At 44.4% G+C, this 16,623-nt stretch overlaps 1 protein-coding gene across 5 annotated transcripts in view; it reads left to right on the top strand.

Moving 5' to 3' along the window:
• ERBIN (erbb2 interacting protein) overlaps window positions 1–16,623 on the top strand; it is a 716,810-nt gene that overhangs the window by 388,777 nt on the left and 311,410 nt on the right. For all 5 annotated transcript variants that reach the window (XM_029576039.1, XM_029576020.1, XM_029576010.1 and 2 more), the window contains 2 exons: window positions 2,510–2,566; window positions 15,026–15,089. In XM_029576039.1, the coding sequence (XP_029431899.1) occupies window positions 2,510–2,566; window positions 15,026–15,089 (121 nt within the window). The remainder of the gene's footprint in view (window positions 1–2,509; window positions 2,567–15,025; window positions 15,090–16,623) is intronic.

Here is a 16,623-nt window from a genome sequence, read left to right as displayed (position 1 = left end):
ATGTTCATCTCTTAGTGTCTGTCAGCATCCATGGGACCCATCAGTCTGCCATCCTAAAGATGTAATCAGGCCTCTGCACTTCTTTTGAGAATGCATCTGAGTGCCATTGTAGCATATTGCCCTCATGTGGAGGAAACAATGTTCATTCATCCTCTAGTCTCCATTTATGAAAGGATTCTGGCACACACAACCACCAGTGTCAAAGCCAGCAATACACTGGATTCTCAACAGGGCCCTTGCAGAGTTAATAAAACCATTAAAATCAATGGAATATACTGCTAAAATTCCTTACTTAGAAGGTGATAGGTTAGCAGTTTCGACAGCTAGAAGGGTGAACTGTAAGCATTAGTCTCATATTCACCCTATCTGCAGTTCTTTCACAACAGAGTGTTGTGGCATTTTCACCCTAAGATTCTTCCAAAAATTCTCTGGTTAATATGAAATGGAAATTATTGTGCATGTTTTTTCCAAAGCCGCATACACACTGGACTGTAAAATGGTTGTCGCTTACTACCTGAAAAGAACTGAACTGTATCAACAGATATCTCAATTGTTCATCACCTATAATCCTAACAAACGGAATGTGGCAATAGCCAAATAGAATATTTTCCAATTGGCTGGAGGACTGTATTGCATACTGTTATACGCTAGCCATTTTTAATATCAAAGATGCTGTTGAAGTTCATCAAGTTAGAGCCTCGGCCATGTCAATTACTCATCTCAAAGTATCAACAGAGGACATCTGCAATCCTGAGCCTGGTCATCTGTGCATACCTTAACATCCCATTATTGTTTGAGCAATCTCTCCAGGAATGGTAGTAACTTTGGACAAGCAGTTTTATGCAACTTGTTCACCCAGCTCTACTGAGCTCAGAGAAAGTGGTCAACTTGGCACCATCAGATGATATCAATCCACACGCAATAGCTAATTCACCCTGCTGTCTACGAAGATCCCCATTTATGGTAAACAAACTTGCTTTCTCCAGAGCCTAATACAGGTACTAGAACTCTGAATCACAGCTAAAAAAAAACAGGTAAGCTTATACTTTGAAGAATGTTGCTTGATTTGCTGTAAATGTCACTTTTTTCCTTTTATTTCTTTGACGTTTTAAGGTAGTGCTTTCTCATACTGTACTCAGAGGCTGATAGGAGTGAGGAGTTCTGCACACAATTGTGTGCATAACAATATGAATACATGTTAACGCCCTCTCATCCCAATCCTGTGTTAATGGCATTAGCTGTTATCCCTCCCTCCTCCCTCAATTTAAAGAGGTGTGAAGGCTTGACTCATGATGTGTTTATGCTTGGAAATTTTATTGCTGGTCAGCAGTGGAGTAAAGGTTCCAGAGCTAGTGAAAGTTGCTGCAGAGTAGTGAAAACAGCAGCAGGTGTGGTTGTTGCTATGTGCCCTGCTTCGTCCATGTCTTCCCAGGATGTTAAGAATCTGCCTGTTACAGTGGTGTTGCTGGCACTCCTAGATGCTAAGTAGCGCCCCCCCCAAAAAAACAACTCACCACTTGTTTTACATTTGGGAGCCATTAACCCTGGTGTTTTTGAAATTGTTAGTGCTGAACCCATTGTGCTTGTCTTTGCTCTCTGCTTCTGCCGGTGATATTGCTCAGCATAGCCCAACCATTGAAACTTGCAGCTTTCCCTACTCCAAATGCCTACTGGCTGAAATAGCTCCTGTTCAGTAGGAGAGGAAGGAAACATTCAACTTGCATTTCTGCAAGTTGAATTTTCAACCAGATCTTTCGGGGAAGGGTGGGGGAAGCTGCTGGTACAGTGCACTTAGCCAGTTTTGAGTAACCTGGCACCCACCTGCTAGTGAACTCCGCTCTTCTCCCTCTCAGGTCCTCAACCCCTGCTACTGCAGCAGCACCACACTTTCCTGCTGCCTGTCACTGCCAGTGTGTCAGAATGTTCTCTGAGCTTTGCTCTTCTCTCTTCTGCCTCTTGATTTATGCACACAAAACAATCATAAATCGTTTTGTGCTTATAAAAGATATGCATGAACTCAAAACATGTTTTATGTTTGTCCACATAAATCATGAGTCCAAGAGACTCCTTCCCTTCCACCTCATGTTAAAATGTGTGCTTATCCTATGGAAAAAGCTGAGTGCACATTTTATGTTGGATTGTGCACATGTTTAACTTCCAATGCATTAGCATATCATTTGATTACTGTGTTAGGAGTTAATTATTTTTTTTTAGCATGTGTTAAGAAACCATGTGCTAAATTTCACAGTCTTAATACAAAACTTAATACATTGGTCTCTTGGGATAGATAGTAGTGTTTTGTTTTTTTTCTTGCGCTCTGCTAGTGTTTTTCTAGGTACTTTTGCTTTAAGTGTTGATTATTTGAAGTTCATTTTTATGGCCCAACCTTCATGTCCTCCTTAGTACAACATACAAATTTAGCACTGGTATTTTAGAAAACATTTGGGGGGGTTTCCTTTAACTGTGAATGTTTTTGCTTTTACTTAGGTCACCTATGTTTGTTTTACAGATTAACTAAACTTCAAATATTGGAACTGAGAGAAAATCAGTTAAAAATGCTGCCAAAGTAAGTATAGATTTTAAAATTTACAATAAAATGTTTGTTTAAGCTAAATGTAATTAGACTATTTTCAGTGTTATGATTTCAACTTACTTAGAGCTAAGTGTGCTAAGCTTTTTCTTATAGATTTAAAAGGGGGTGGAAAAAGATTGTACATTATGATGACAGTTAAGGATCTAAGTGTTTGGCTAGTCAGCCCATTTTCTTTTCCTATTTTAATACTTCATCTTCAGCTTTACCCTCCCTTCCTTACTTATTCTATGTTATTGCATCTTCCTTGAATTTTGATACCAGTTGTTTTCACTATTTCAGTTGGCAAACTGATTTTGTATGTATCCATCGCCTTTTCTGTGAAGAAGCGTTTTCTCACTTTACTCCTGAGTTACTATATTATGAGACCTAGAACTATTTTTCCACTGAAAAAATGCTTGCCTCTTTTGCTTTCTCTATAAGATATTTGAATGTCTGCTTCTCATTGCCATTGTTCCCCAGAGTATACATATCTAGAGCCTTAAATCTCATCTCCTAGAACAGTGGTATTCACTCCCAGCCAATTTTCCCTCTAAGGACCAGGTCGTTATGAGCGAAACATTTTTATTACATTACCCTGTGAGTTCTTTTGGGCTGCAGCGGAATGGGGTTGGCTGCGACCCCACTTTTCTTGCCGCCACCCCCCCCCCCCCCAACTAATTCCTGCTCCCAGGGGCAAAGGATAAGGAAGTCAGACAGGAAGAATGAGGGAGAAGGGCTCCAAGTGACATGGATTAGTGGGGGGTGGGCATACTTTATCTCTCCTCCTAACATTAGCACTCCCCCATTTCCTAGTGTGTAGCCAGATGGACTGAGGAGCAATGGGTATTGTGCTCTCCTGATAGCAAATGGAGACTGAGTCAGATTTCAAAGCTGATGTCACTCTACATATACCCGTGCAGGAAGCTTAGCTCTTCAGTATTTCTCCGTCTCCATAGCAAATGCGGACACTATCCCACACATGAGAATAGTGTTAACAATTACAGCAAGAAAGAAGAAAGAGAGAAATTTACCTTAAAGAAGATCGAACCCCGCTCTCCTGTGGTGAAACCTAAGGGTCCCTCCCCCAGTTGAGAATTCCTGAGGTGGTTTCCGATATCCCTCAGAGGTGTGCCTTGGTCCCGGCGTGTACTTAGCCCCCAGAGTGGCTGAAAGGCAGCGGGTGCAGAATTGAGCATGGCGGTGAAGGTATTTCCCTCTCCCCCCGCAACTGGAGACCGCCCGGCACGTGACCGGTAAGCGCCGAGACCAGGTAAGGTAAATTTAGGTCTATAGTCTCCAGAGCTCGAATAGCCATACTGAACGTCTCTTCTGGCGAGGTTTAAGGACATTGATCGGGTTGAGCAGCCCTATTGGGCTAGGCCCCGATCCGGTGTAAGGGTCCACACACATGGAGACCCTCCGAGGGGGGGGGGGGGGTGTCATTTTGCAAGCGGGGTCGTCGGCGCCATATTCCCTCCTTGAGCGGCGGTACTCGCGGGGCAGGCTGGGTGGCCGATGCGCCTAACTTGCGCGTGTCCAACATAGACACACACATAGCTGTGCACACAACCGGGCGCACCCATTTGCATAGCTACACACACAGCTACGTTTTGAGCTACCACGCACACAAACATGGCACCGCCACCCAAGAAGGCAAGGTACACTCCCTTTGCACAGCCTACCACATAAGAGCCGCACAGCCTGAATTGGAGTCCTTCCTGTGCCAACAGTGTGAAGAAGCCCAAGGGGAACCAAAGCCTGGCCCCCTGTCGGTAGAGGGATCCGGAACTACTGATGATTGTACCCCGGACCTATGTATCTCTGACTCGGCTCCCCCACAGGAGGGCACCTCTGAGGCCCCTTCTCTAACCCCCCTGGGATCAACATAGACCCAGGGACCTTCTGGGTGGAATTTTTTAAAGGGCTGCAAACCTTCGTTCAGGCGCAACCAGCCCCCTGCGGTGAACCAGGCTTATCCCCTGCCGGAAGCACAAGATCCGGCACTACTCTGATTCCTCGAGACATGCCTTGCCTAACCAAGAACTTCCCTAATAGGGATCCAGACACCTCAGCTGATGAGTGACTCCCTGGAAGAAGGAGAAATCCCTCCAGGGATGGAACCATACTGAACCATGCTTCACTTCTTCCACAAGGACGAATTACCAGCCCTTGTTTCCCAGACTCTGAAGATGCTGGGTATTCCGGGCACTGACCCTATGGTGGAACCAAAGAAGAACCCCATCTTGGTGTCCCTTTGTAAGGCCTTATGCTATTTTCCTATGATGGAAGCCATTCAGGAACTGATTGACCTGGAATGGAATGCACCGGAGGCCAGCTTCAAAGGGGGGGCGAGCCTTGGAAGCCCTATACCCTCTGGAACCTGCAGCCAAGGAATGCCTGCATTTCCCGAAAGTGGACGCTATGGTCTGTTCTGTCTCAAAGCGAACAATGATTCCCATTGAGGGAGGAGCGGCACTGAAGGACACACAGGACAGACGATTGGAATCCATCCTTAAGCAGGCCTTCGACACAACTGCATTGACACTGCCGATTGCTTCCTGCTGCACACTGGTTACACGTTCCTGCTTGCTCCTCTCGAGAGACGCAAATACGTCCGGAGAATCGATGGAACCTGCGGCATCCTTCCTCACAGACGCAACCTCAGATCTACTGTGCACCTCAGCCAGAGGCGTTGCCTCGGTAGTGGCAGCCAGAAGACAGCTATGGCTATGGAATTGGTCTGCGGACGCGACATCTAAAGCAAACCTCACAAGAATGCCTTTTAAAGGATCTCTCTTGTTCGGAAGTGAATTGGAGAAGTTAGCCAACAAATGGGGCGAATCTCCAGTGCCCGGACTACCGGAAGATAGGAAAAGACCTCAGCGTTCCTCACCCAGAAAAACCAAGGGCAGAGGATCGCAGCGCTTTAGACCCTATAGGAATGCACAGTTCCAAGCACCTCGCCTTTCCGGAAGGTCCAAGTCCTTTTGGAGCAGACACACCAAGAGGGGAGCAGGCACGGGGGCAGGCTCCAGCCGTACCCCACAATGAAAAGAGGTCGACCCATCCACAGGAAGAAAATATAGGGGGTCGACTTGCCCTCTTCTACCGGGTTGAGATATAACGTCAGACAAATTGGTCCTAAGTAGCATCCCTCCAGACAAATTTATGAGATCACTCTGCCACTCCCATTCCAAGAGACTGGCAGTAGAAAAACCACACTAATAAGACTACTCAGTCTGAAGGCAATAACCCCGGTGCCCACGCCCCAACAAAATACTGAGTGCTATTCCATCTATTTTATCATTCCCAAGAAGGAAGGATCATTCTGGCCCATCTTGGAACTCAAGAACATCAACCATTATCTGAGGATACCGCCACTTCCGCATGGAAACCTGCGCTCAGTTATAATGGCAGTATAACCGGGAGAATTCCTAACCTCCCTGGACCTTTCCGAAGCCTATCTTCACATCCCAGTCCATCAGGATCACCAGCACTTTCTACTTTTTGCGGTGCTGGGTCACCATTACCAGTTCCGGGCACTATCCTTCGGCCTAGCTACCGCCCCCAGGACCTTCACCAAAATTATGGTGGTTGTGGCAACAACACTGAGGAAAGAAGGGATACTGGTACATCCTTACCTGGACGATTGGCTGATCAGGGCAAAGTCTTCGGAGGAGAGACGGCAGGTGATCACCAGAGTCAGGAGCCTACTGCAGGAGCTTGGGTGGGTCGTGAACATGGGCAAGAGCTGCCTTCAGCCCTCTCAGTCACTAGAGTACCTGGGGGCCCAGTTCGACACCAAACAGAACAAGGTTTTCCTCCCCTCTCCAAGGAAAAGGAAACTGATGGAACAATTGCGAAGATTGATGACCAAGGCACATTCCAAGGTATGGGACTATCTTCAAGTCCTCAGTCTCATGGCATTAACCCGGGAAGTTGTTCCATGGGCAAGGGCCCATATGCGACCGCTCCAGCACTCCCTACTGTCACGATGGAACCCACTGTCACAGAACTACTCAATTTGCCTCCAACTATCAGCAGAGGTTTGAGATCAGCTCCAATGGTGGCTACAGAAAGACCACCTAAGGAGAGGAGTAAACCTATCCCCACCAAACTGGATCTTGCTCACCATGGATGCGAGGGTGGGAAGCACACTGTCAGGAACTTACAGCCCAGGGACAATGGAACATAAACCGCCTAGAAGCTCGAGCAGTCAGACTAGCGTGCCTGCAATTCAGCCACAGACTCTGGGACCAGTCAAGCAGGATAATGTCGGACAATGCAACAGCAGTTGCTTACATCATCCGCCAGGGAGGACCCAAGAGCCAGCAGGTGTCTCTGGAGATAGACCCCCTCATGGCATGGGCGGAGATAAACCTGCAAGGGATCTCGGCCTCCCACATCGCGGGAAAATACAACATCTCAGCAGACTACCTCAACAGAGAGAGCCTAGACCTGGGGGAATGGACGCTGTCTACCACAGCCTTCCAACTGATAGTAAATCGCTGGGGCCTCCCAGCCATGGATCTACTGGCAACCTGTCTCAATGCCCAAGTTCCCAGGTTCTTCAGCTGCAGATGAGAACCACAATCCCAGGGAACTGATGCTCTTGTCCTGACCTGGCCAGAGGAAGACCTACTGTACGCCTTCCCTCCATGGCCACTACTGGGTAGGGTCATCCGCAAGATAGATTTTCACAGGGGGCTAGTTCTGCTAGTCGTCCCGGACTGGCCAAGACGACCATGGTTCGCAGACATGCGAAGACTACTTGCGGGGAATCCTCTGTACCCACGTCCACACAGGGACCTTCTCCAGCAGGGCCCGATCTTCCACGAAGATCAATCTCTATTCTCTCGTATGGTATGGCCCTTGAGAGGACTAGCCTGAAGAAGCCTGCTCCAAGCGCGCAAGTTTTCCACATCCCTGCCTTACATATGGATCTGGAGAGTATTCGAAGCCTGGTGTGAAGACCATGGGATACACCTGCAGACAGCTAAAATTCTCATGATCCTGGAATTCCTGCAGGACGGGATGAAGAAGGGGTTGTCTCTCAACTCCCTCAAAGTCCAAGTGGCCGCGCTGGTCTGCTTCAGAGCCAGAGTGGACGGTATTAGACTATCAGCTCATCCAGATGTGTCCCGCTTCCTGTAAGGAGTTAAACATCTCCGACCACCCCTAAAGTGGCCGGTGTAACTATGGAATCTCAATTTAATATTAGACTTCCTAGCAGGGGATTCCTTCAGACCAACACGCAGTCTGCCACTGCGTCTCTTAACCTTAAAGACTGCATCCTCGGTGGCAATATGTTCAGCTCGTGGCATCTCCGAACTTCAGGCACTATCCTGTCAGGAACCGTTCCTTAGGTTCACGCCTGGAACCATACAACTGTGCACTGTCCCCTCCTTACGGAAAGTGGTTTCCCAGTTTCACATGAACCAAACCATCTGGCTACCATCTCCAGATGAGCATAAGGACTCTGAAGACTCACGCCTTCTTCGCCATCTGAATGTCGGCAAACTCCTAGTCAGATACTTGGAAAGATCTGAACCTGTGAGCAAAACGGATCACCTGTTTGTTCTTCACAGCGGGAAGAAACAAGGGGAAGCGGCATTGCGGGCGACCATAGTCTGCTGGATCAAAGAAGTAATCAAGGCAGCCTACATAAAGGCAGGAAAGCCCTTACCTCTACAGGTTAGGGCTCATTCTACGAGGGCCCAGGCAGTCTCCTGGGCAGAAACCAAGCTTCTGTCGCCCGCCAAGATCTGTCAGGCGGCGACATGGTCCTCCATACACACCTTTTCCAGGTTCTACCACCTTGATGTTCAGGCCAGGGAGGACACAGCCTTCACAAGGGCAGTACTAAGTGGGCCAAGGGCAGCCTCCCACCCTGTGCGGGAGTAGGTTTTGTACATCCCATTGGTCATAAGAGCATAAGAAATTGCCATGTTGGGTCAGACAAAGGGTCCATCAAGCCCAGCATCCTGTTTCCAACAGAGGCCAAACCAGGCCACAAGAACCTGGCAATTACCCAAACACTAAGAAGATCCCATGCCACTGATGCAATTAATAGCAGTGGCTATTCACTAAGTAAATTTGATTAATAACCATTAATGGACTTCTCCTCCAAGAACTTATCCAAACCTTTTTTGAACCCAGCTACACTAACTGCACTACCCACATCCTCTGGCAACAAATTCCAGAGCTTTATTGTGCGTTGAGTGAAAAAGAATTTTCTTAGATTAGTCTTAAATGTGCTACTTGCTAACTTCATAGAATGCCCCCTAGTCCTTTTATTCAAAAGTGTAAATAACCGAGTCACATCTACTCATTCAAGACCTCTCATGATCTTAAAGACCTCTATCATATCCCCCCTCAGCCGTCTCTTCTCCAAGCTGAACAGCCCTAACCTCTTCAGCCTTTCCTCAGAGGAGAGCTGTTCCATCCCCTTTATTATTTTGGTTGCCCTTCTCTGTACCTTCTCCATCACAACTATATCTTTTTTGAGATGCGGCGACCAGAATTGTACACAGTGTTCAAGGTGTGGTCTCACCATGGAGCGATATAGAGGCATTATGACATTTTCCATTTTATTAACCATTCCCTTCCTAATAATTCCTAACATTCTGTTTGCTTTTTTGACTGCTGCAGCACACTGAGCCGACGATTTTAAAGTATTATCCACTATGATGCCTAGATCTTTTTCCTGGGTGGTAGCTCCTAATATGGAACCTAACATCATGTAACTACAGCAACAGTTATTTTTCCCTATATGCAACACCTTGCACTTGTCCACATTAAATTTCATCTGCTATTTGGATGCCCAATCTTCCAGTTTTACAAGGTCCTCCTGTAATGTCCTGAGTCCATCTGGCTACACGCTAAGAAATGGAGAAATTGCTTTCCTGATAATTTCGTTTTCCTTAGTGTAGACAGATGGACTCAGCATCCCGCCCACGGCTGCCCCAGAAAACAAGTTAATCAAGTTATTTAAGCAAACATATATCCACAATGGCTTTTCGAGGAGAATACTGAAGAGCTAAGCTTCCTGCACGGGTATATGTAGAGTGATGTCAGCTTTGAAATCTGACTCTGTCTCCATCTGCTATCACGAGAGCACAATACCCATTGGTCCTGAGTCCATTTGTCTACACTAAAGAAAACGAAATTATCAGGTAAGTAATTTCTCCATTCCCCCACCACTTCAGTGCTGGCTTAAGAAATATAGAAATACACATTCTCTAGTTATACACATGCTACATCAACAAAAGACATTACAAGCAAAATTCTTATGGGCCTATATGCAATAAAGAATGCCCCTGACCAATTCTAGCTACCCAGCAAAGCTATTTTTAAAGTCATTTGACAGCATTGCATCAATTTGAGCAGATATTTAACACTTCATAGCTTACACAAAATATATCCACAGGTGTCAGTTAACTGTTGGAGACAAATCCAAATAGAGACCTTAAAGCATAAATAGAAATGTGCAGGCAAAACTTGAATTGGAAATCGCAACAAGACAGATGCTCTATGCAGTGCAACATGACCATTCCTCATAAAACAACAAACAAAATCAAGAAATATAAACCATGAATCATAATATTAAAATAATACTAATATAAAGATTACAAATTTCAAAACATCTAATGAATAAAACATCCAATAGTAAAAAAAAAACAAAACAAAACTATAAATTTCCCAAAAACACCAATAAAATGCTGTATTTCAAAAAACAGAAGCATCAAATTATACCAAATTAAATTGTTAAGGATTTAAAAAATGTCCTGCTCTCCATACCTGGGATCTTTTGTTTTCCAGTCATCCTGAGATTGTCTTGGATTAGAACAGGTGGAGCCGCATAAAATGTATCTTCTTTCCCATGCACACTTACACATTCATTCTCTCACACAATCCTTCTTCATATACATGGCCATGCTCTCTCTCTCACTCCTCTTCTCACATACACAGCTCTCCCTCTCCTTCACACACACACACACACACACACACACACACACACACACACAATACAGGCTCTCACTTTCTCATACACATACACTTATGCATGTTCATTCTCACACACTCCCTCTCTCATACACACGCTCATGCTTTTGCACATATATAGGCTCGTTCTGCCTCACATATACATTGTTTATATGTAAGAGAGCCTGTGTGAGTATGCATGCCTTTGAGAGGCTCTCACACATATGCACAGAGGTTCAAACTCACATATAGACTCTCTCACATATGCACACAGACTTTCGCACAAACAAACACAAGTCTCTCTTACACATATACTCTCTCTCAGGTCCTCCTCTTTTCTTCAGACTGCAGCAGGATAGGCTCCATTGTGGCCCCACTGACCTTCCTTTTTCAGGTCGCAGTGGGATGAGTTCCATTGCAGCCACCACTGGTCTTGCTTCATTCTTCGGGCCATGGCCCCACTGGCCTTCCAGCACTCTAAGGGGAAAAAGTAATGTGCTGAAGCACACAAAGTTGTGTGTTCACAGTTTAGATGGAACACTGTTCCCAGCCCTTAAGGGCTGCAAATAGGTCAAGTTTTCAATTAATGAATATGTATGCCATAGATTTGCATGCAAATGGCCTCCATTGTATGCAGATCTATCTCATAAATATTCATTAGAGATATCTTAAAAAACCAACCAGTTTGTGACTCTCAACTGCTTGAAGTAATATTGCTGACTTACAGGCCAATGCAATACCGACGCACTAAAAATGTGCGGTCAGACTGGTCACACGTTTTTTTTTTAACACACGCATAATCACCTCTCCTGGGTGCTTGATGCAATAGGTAAATGAGCCATCGCACTAAAAGGAAACGCTAGGAATAAATTGTGCATTTTAAATTTTAAAGCCTCCGTTTTCCTAACCTGTGCTCAGCCACGGGTTAGGAAAATGGACGCTTGTTAATTGAGTGTCCGTTTTCCTAACCTGACCTCTGACAAGACATTTTTTTTTGTTACTCCTTTGTCAGTTCCTCCGTCTTAATATCACCACGATATTAAGTTGAAGGAATTACAGAAAAGCAGTATTTTCTGCTTATCTGTTAACGTTTGGGCTCCTCAAGACTTAATGCCAGCTCCAGGGCTGGCGTTAATGTTTTAGGGTAAAAATGTGCGCATTGGGCGCATATTTATTTTTTACGTAAGGGTGTAATAGCTAATAGCCTCATTAACATGGTATTTACATGTGATGAGTGCTATTAGCTACATGCTGGTTTGGACATGTTTTGAATGCGCTAATCCCCTTATTGCATAAGGAGTTATGGACGCACGTCCATAACTAACCTATTGTAATGTGGAATGTCCTTTGTGAATGCTTCATAAATTTCAGTAGTAGAAATTGTAAGCAGGAGTCCTATTGCAGTAATGATGAAAAGCTACAACCCAGGAGAGATCCAGAAGCTTGTGAGTTCAAATCCTGGCCCTACTGGCTTTGGGCCAATGTAATACAGTGTGCTCAGCCTAGCGCACAGCTTGATGCATGGTTGGATGCCCGTTTTGGCAGCGCTACCGTGTTTCCCCGATAGTAAGATACCCCTGATAGTAAGACGTAGTGGGAATTTTAGGGGGGTCGGCTAATGTAAAACATCCCCCGAAAGTAAGACGTACTTGTCATTTAAAAAAAAAATTATTTTTAAATACCTGTCGGAGGGCCGCGTGGGTCCAGGCGGCTGGCGGCGGGAGCCGGGTGGTCGCGTGTTAAATCTAGGCCGGGTCGCACAGGCGCGCATTCATTCACTGCCGGTGAGGGCTGCCTCGGCAGCCCCCACCGGCAGTGAATGAATGCGCGCACAGGCCCACAGCGCCTGTGCGACCCCTGCGATTCGGCGCTGGGGGCTGCCGGTGGGGGCTGCCGGTGGGGGCTGCGGCAGTGAATGAATTCATTCATCCAGGCGGAGGAGCCGGCAGTCACAGCATGTGACTGCCTTGAGCGCCGAAAGCAGCCGGCAGCGGCAGCCGAAAGCAGCCGGCAGCGGCAGCCGAAAGCAGCCGGCAGCGGCGAAAGCAGCCGGCTCCTCTGCCTGGATGAATGAATTCATTCACTGCCGCAGCCCCCACCGGCAGCCCCCAGCGCCGAATCGCAGGGGTCGCACAGGCGCTGTGGGCCTGTGCGCGCATTCATTCACTGCCGGTGGGGGCTGCCGAGGCAGCCCTCACCGGCAGTGAATGAATGCGCGCCTGTGCGACCCTGCCTAGATTTAACACGCGACCACCCGCCGCCCGCCGGCCGTCTCGAACTAACGCGCGTCCCCCCGCCGCCGCCTGGAACAAGCGCCCACCCGCCCGCGGCCTAGATTTAACACGCGACCACCCGGCTCCCGCCGCCAGCCGCCTGGACCCACGCGGCCCTCCGACAGGTATTTAAAAATAATTTTTTTTTGAACACTCAGGTTTTTTTTCCAATATAAGACATACCCTGAAAGTAAGACATAGTGGGACTTTTGGGGGTAAAAAGAAAGTAAGACGCTGTCTTATATTCGGGGAAACACGGTAGAATAACTCCTGATGCAATAATGGGATTAGCGAGTCCAAAACATGTCCGAAACCACATGTAGCTAATAGCGCTCATCACATGTAAATGCAATGTTAATGAGGCTATTAGCTAGTACTCCTCGTGTTAAAAAAAAGTGTGCCCGATGCGCATGTTTCAGCCCTCAAAAATTAACGTCCGCCCCAGAGCTGGTATTAAGTGTTGAGGCGTCCCAAGCCATCAACAGAAAAGCAGAAAATACTGCTTTTCTGTGGTTCCTCGGACTTAATATTGTCACGATACTAAATAGGAGGAACCACAGAAAGCAGGAACTTGAAAAAAAAAATCTCGACGGCTGTCAAGTTAAGAAAATGGACACTCAGTTTACCAGCTTCCGTTTTCCTAACCCATGGCTGTGTGCAGGTTCAGAAAATGGACGCTCATTAATTGAGTGTCTGTTTTCCTAACCCATGGCTGTCTCCTGGGCGCCCGATTCCAAAGATGTGCTAAAGATGCACAATTTCCCCTAGTGCATCCTTTTTAACACAGCTGTTCATTTACATATCACATCATGCACCTAAGAGAGGTAGATGGGCTTCCGTTAGGAAACGGGAGCCCAGTTTAGATGCCTGTCTTTAGCAGGTCCATATTGCATCGGCCTGTTGGTGTGAAGTTAAACTTGGAACCCTAGCCTTAGTTTACCCAACTGTAATGAGGTGGTGGTAATTTTCTTGCTTCTACCTTCTTTCCTTTGAAAACTTATATACTAGTCAGGCTTCAGAACTAACCGTTTCACCCTAAAGGTGGCTGTACATTTGTTTTGGAAGCATCAGACCAAAGTAAATTGAAGAAAAAACTACATTCCACAAATGTTAACTTTATAAAAAAAAAAAATAAAAAAAAAAGTTGATATCTCAAACCAAATATTCAGTTATGAAAAAGTTTACTATTCTTAGTAAATACTGTCAGCTCAGCTCAGTATCTTATAATACAATGCTATTTGTGTTATGTGACATCAGTGCTTTGCACTTCAGTTTAATCTACTAATCCTATCTGCAAGTTTATCTCGACTGAAACTTAATTATGTAGAAAGTGTACCAAAATGATGCTGTAACCCTATTAGGATCATTAAGTATAAAGAATGTGCACCATAGTGAATCAAATGGAGTTTTTTCGACATAATGACCTGAATGGGTTACAGCACCATTTTGGTGCACTTTCTTTCTACATAATCTAGGTGCAGAGTGCTAAAGTTGTGTAGCGGAAATGTAACTGTATTCTATGATACTGATCTGAGAACAGTGAACATTTTTTCAGAGTTGAATTGAGATTTTTTTGTTTTTCACATCTACTGTTTTAAAAGTAATGGTTTGGAATTTAGTTTTGATGAAATTCATTGGGGTTTTTTTAATAACTTTTTTTTATAGTTTTACTCCTGTCAGCCTTTTAATCTTTATTTTTCTTTGTGATTTACTGATGATGTAGCAACTCATTTAATTGCAGACTTCTTAAATATTAAATGTTTAACACATTTACTATTTAACATATTTATATCCCACTTTTCCATAGAGTGCAGAGCAGGAAATAGCAGCTAATGTTTACTTTCTTCAGTAGGCTGTACCTTTTCTCATACTCATGCAGCATCTAGTGGTCTCACTTCTTCTTCCTACTCAATGTTAAATAGTGCAGTAGGGATTAATTTTTAAGAGGTGGAACAAATCACAGGCAAACCTGCAGACTCCGCTTTGATGCATGTATCCATTTTACACTATGATACATGGATATAAAGTTAAAACAGTGCATCAAATTTTGACCCTGTCATCTAGATAATATCCCAATCTGTTGTATAAACCATATTTAATACAGATTTAAACAGTGTATTAGTATGAATGCTAAACAGCTCTATATAGCTTTTTTTTCCCTTAAACCTAATTCCTTATTAATCTGTTTGCTGTGCAGAACCATGAACAAATTAACTCAGATGGAGAGGCTGGACTTGGGAAGTAATGAATTCACAGAAGTGGTGAGTTTTAGCTTAATAGAGGGGATTTGAGCCATCCCTAAACCTCTTAAACCTTAAATCTGTCTAATCAACAGTAAAATATCTAAATCAGCTTAAACTAAGCTACTAAACACAATTTTAACTTCATTCAGTTGTAAACATGATTGATAGCAAAATTCTTTGTAGAATATTTCATGAATTCCTAAACCAAATAAACATTTTTGTTACTAAATATCCTTTGTGAACTAGTAGTGGATGTCATTTTAAAAGCACTTTACCAATTCAGACTTGTCTTTTATGATGCTTTGATAAGTAGTTTCAATGAATGCACATGCTTAGATCACCTACTGTACCTGAATGCTTTGATGTAGCTAACCAGTCATGAAAGTTGGAATATAATACATATTTATTTTCCCCTAAAACCATAAAGTGACAGTTTAGTCAATATCAGAATGATGCTGCCCCAGTGATGATGATCGGGTGATATCGGAACTGTTTAGTGTGTGTGTTTTTTACATGTACGTTCTATATGCACATGGGGGTTGATTCAACCAGCCTAAAACTGGAAAGATGGCTGTGATAAATAACTACTCATGAAGGCTAAGTGCTGTATTAGAGCACAGGAGATAAAAAAGGTTCATTCAAAGGCGAGGGTCCTAGACTTCAGGAAAACTAACTTTGTTAAAATGAGTGTACCTCAAGGAGTCATTAATTGGCTGGGAAAATCTAGGGGAAGTAGAAGAGCAATGGGCAAATCTAAAAGGAGATGATATAAGGCAACTAACCTTTTTGTTAGGAAAATAAATAAAGGAGAGAGGAAAAAGAGGCCACTTTAGTTTCAAAAGAAATAGCTGAAAAGTTAAGGGAGAAAAGATTAGCATTCATAAACTACAAGAGATCACGGAAAGAGGAAGACAGACGACAATATCTGAAAAAGCTGAGAGAAGCTCGGAGAGTAGCCAGCAATGCAAACATTCAAAATGAAGAAAACATATCAAATAAGGAAAAATGGGGAGGGTGGACAAATTCTTTATTTTAGAATGTAAGTGATAGAAGGAAATGCAATACTGGCATTCAGAAACTCAGTTGAAGGGGAGGAATATGTAGAAGATGAGGAAAAGGAACATTTTCTTAACAAATATTTCTATTCAGTGTTCACTGTGCAAGGGCCAGGAACAGGACCACATAAAATGAACACACACGATTGGATGTGAAATAAACTTCACTCGATTTTCAGAAAAGTATGTTCGTGAGGATCTAACCAAATTTAAAGTCGATAATGCTATGGAGCTGGATGGGATACCTACAAGGGCACTAAGGGGAGCTTAGAGAAGTTGTGGCAGCTCTGCTGGCATACCTTTTCATAGTTAGTTTTACTTTATTTCATAAATTGCAATTCTTAAATAAAATTAAGTTATGTACAAACAAAAATAAAATAAGACATAAAATACATATTTTTCCTAGTATGTAGCAGATGGACTCAGGACCAATGGGTATAGTGTGCTCCTGATAGCAGTTGGAGATGGATCAGATTTCAATCTGACGTCAGCCCTAG

This window comes from Rhinatrema bivittatum, chromosome 1, assembly GCF_901001135.1.
Source record: "Rhinatrema bivittatum chromosome 1, aRhiBiv1.1, whole genome shotgun sequence".
Lineage (NCBI taxonomy): Eukaryota > Metazoa > Chordata > Amphibia > Gymnophiona > Rhinatrematidae > Rhinatrema > Rhinatrema bivittatum.
Note: the sequence above shows the minus strand (reverse complement) of the source record. Positions and strands in the feature narration are given on the sequence as shown.